Raw genomic sequence first — 2,947 nt, 5'->3', positions numbered from 1 at the left:
TCCTGTTCGCTGCTCTGCTCAGCACCAAGTGTGTGTGTGTCTGCGTGGGTGTCAGCGAGTGTTTCAGCAGGTGCTTCTGTGTGTGTGTCAATGTGTGTTTCAGTGTGTGTGTCAGTGCTGTCCTGGCGCAGTATGAGGCCGTAGTGAAACCCCGCCCCGTCCTCAGGCACACCCAGCATGTCGTACCACAGCTGAGCCGGACCGTAGCGCCACTCGGCTACACGCGGCCTCGACTCACACACACCCTCGCCCTCACACACCACCGACACACCCTTACACTCCACCGGCGCCATCATGGAGATCTATACACACAGATACAGGGAGAGACAGACAGAAAGGGAGAGACAGACAGATTGTCCATATAAAAATAAAAAAAAACATTATGTGCTAAATAAGTAAATCGTTAGTTTTATCATTAGCTAGTTTATGCTATATATAAGTATATATACACACAGGTGTGTGTGTGTGTGTGTGTGTGTGTCCCACCTCATCATCAGACAGGCACTGCTCTGGAGGAGGGGGCGGGGCATATTCATAATCCCATCCAGATTTCTTCTCATCTCCGCCCTCCGGAGCATGTGATTCGCCGTCAACAGTGGGCGTGTCTGAGTGCGCATCTTTGTGTTTCTTCTTCCTCTTCCTCCGAGCGCTGCGCCACACTGACGGCATGTTCTTACCGGGTCCGAACAAACGCAGGAACCGCAGAACCTGATACATGAAATAACCTGGTATGGTTACAATCCCAGCAAGTGTGTGTATATGTACGTGTATAGCATACGTGTGTGTGTGTGTGTGTGTGTGTGTGTGTGTGTGTGTATACCTGGCCCGGTCTGAACTCGGGGAACAGTTCAGTTACTTGAGGCAGGGCTTTAGCAGTGTCCTTCTGCATGATTCCAGCCAATGGGAGTGTGAGGCTGGACTGAAGCCCCACCCCTCCTGTGGGTGTCACCCTATCACACTCACTCTCGCTGTCTGAGGAGCTGCTAAACTCCGCCTTCTCCCCGACAGAGGAGGGAGCGATGATGGAGGGAAGAATAATACCGTCCCCTTCATCACTCACTACAGAGAGAGCGAGGGAGAGAGAGAGAGAGAAATGTCAACAAACCTATACATGGGTTTGTTCTGAACTGATTTGGGGGGGGGGGGGGGGCAATGTGTCTGTAAATCTCACCACTGGGGCTCTGAGTGGGTGGGTCTTCTTTCTTAGCTATGATTGGCTGGATCGGTGGAGGGGGCGGGGGCATGAGCTTCGCGTCAATGTCCTCAGAGTCAGCATCATAATCATCCTCATCATCTACACACACACACACACACACACACACACACACAGAGGAAAGCAAGGACAGAACATGATCTAGTAGTTCTTAAACAGACATATTCTCTGTGTGTGTGTGTGTGTGTACCTGTTCTGTGTGACAGCTGCATGCTACTCATGGCTTGTTTGTATTTTCGGGATTCATCCTCGGCGACTTCACTGATGTCTGAATAATCCACTGCATCGTCAGTGCTCTTCACCCAGCCTACACACACAAACACACACACACACAATCAAAAGTTGCTGGTTTCTTCAATATACCTCCCATAATGGCCTCTCTCTCTGTCTCACGCACGCACGCACACACACCACACACACGCACGCACGCACGCACGCACGCACGCACGCACGCACACACCGTCTGCGTCAGTGCTCTGCTCGGCGTCCTCCTCAGTGGCGGTGATCTCTGTAATGAGTGCGCCTAGACCAAGAGAGCCCAGACCCGCCAAGTGCTTCTTACTCTCCTGAGAGACAGACAGAGAGACAGACAGAGACACAGACAGACAGACAGAATGAACTTGTACTATGAAACATTACTCATTTTATTCTCTCTCTTTATTTTTCCATCCCTCATTTCCTCTTTTGACGCTGACAGATTATTCATATTTTTTCTCTCTCGCCCCTCTGTTCTCACCGTGTCCAGGACGCTGTCGTCCTCCAGCTGTCCATCCTCATTAATGTTTCCGAACAGGAAGCCGGTCAGGTGGAAGGGACGGTCCTGATCCTCGTCACTGTCCGAGTCGGACATCCTGGACAACAATCACCCAATCAGCACGCAGAGCACTCAGCCAATCAGCACGCAGAGCACTCAGCAGTGCATCTTCAGTCAGTGTGTTGTGTACTTTTTACATCCAGAAAATAATGAAAGAAGAAGCTGAAGTACAGAATGATAAAGTAGTAATGATTTGTCAGTTCTAGGTTCTGTACCCTGTACAGTGTACTGTAGGGAGTGTAATTCAGAATTCTGCTCCAGAAACACACACACTACGAGTGAATGTTAATTTAAAGAAAGTTTCTGTGCAGATGGAGTTACAAACTTCTGTATATAAAATAAATAAATAAAAACTTCCTCACCTCTTTGCCTGAGCTGTGTTTACACTAGGCCGTGACTAAATCCCCGGACTCGAGTGTCCAGGCCTCCCCGGGAAAGGCGCGCTCACTCAGGGAAGAGTCCTCCGAGCCGCGCGCTCAGCCTCTTCTGATCATTCAGCGCGTGCACAAAATCTCACTGATTTCCGTTATGAATAAAGTTTATGGTACACAACTCTAACTATTCAAACCATTTCTATAACTATTTCTGCAGAAAGTCTGAGAGATCATGACTGTGTGGTCAGCTCTGTTAACCAGTCGCTGCCGTAGTGTTTACTGTCATGGTTTCCGGTTTCCGGCGACTTCATTTCCGGTTTGGAAGGACCGCCCACGAAGTATATTTATTTTTAATTTATTTATTTGATATAGATGTATGTTAATATATTTATAGATATAAATACCTAGATACCGCATTCCACATTTATCACTGATTTTTTTTTTAAAAAAAAAACACGTCTGTCTGAGAGAAATCCGCCATCTCACACACACACACACACAGACAGAGAGAACACTGCCTCACAAGAAATGTCTTACTCTGCAGTA

At 48.3% G+C, this 2,947-nt stretch overlaps 1 protein-coding gene across 5 annotated transcripts in view; it reads right to left on the bottom strand.

Annotated features, from left to right (window-relative positions):
• Window positions 1-2,689, bottom strand: part of taf1 (TAF1 RNA polymerase II, TATA box binding protein (TBP)-associated factor) — a gene marked incomplete at its 3' end in the record, with an annotated part of 17,044 nt that extends 14,355 nt beyond the window's left edge. For 3 of the 5 annotated variants that reach the window (XM_053679413.1, XM_053679417.1, XM_053679416.1), the window contains 8 exon segments: window positions 1-302; window positions 487-708; window positions 821-1,059; window positions 1,172-1,294; window positions 1,404-1,520; window positions 1,674-1,779; window positions 1,950-2,189; window positions 2,390-2,689. The exon segment at window positions 1-302 is cut by the window's left edge and continues 16 nt beyond it. In XM_053679413.1, coding sequence (XP_053535388.1) covers window positions 1-302; window positions 487-708; window positions 821-1,059; window positions 1,172-1,294; window positions 1,404-1,520; window positions 1,674-1,779; window positions 1,950-2,063 — 1,223 coding nt within the window. 5 annotated transcript variants of the gene reach the window in all.
• Between the last annotated feature and the right edge of the window lie 258 nt (window positions 2,690-2,947).

The sequence above is a fragment of the Ictalurus punctatus genome, unplaced genomic scaffold (genome assembly GCF_001660625.3).
Source record: "Ictalurus punctatus breed USDA103 unplaced genomic scaffold, Coco_2.0 tig00163741, whole genome shotgun sequence".
Classification (NCBI taxonomy): Eukaryota; Metazoa; Chordata; class Actinopteri; order Siluriformes; family Ictaluridae; genus Ictalurus; species Ictalurus punctatus.
Note: the sequence above shows the minus strand (reverse complement) of the source record. Positions and strands in the feature narration are given on the sequence as shown.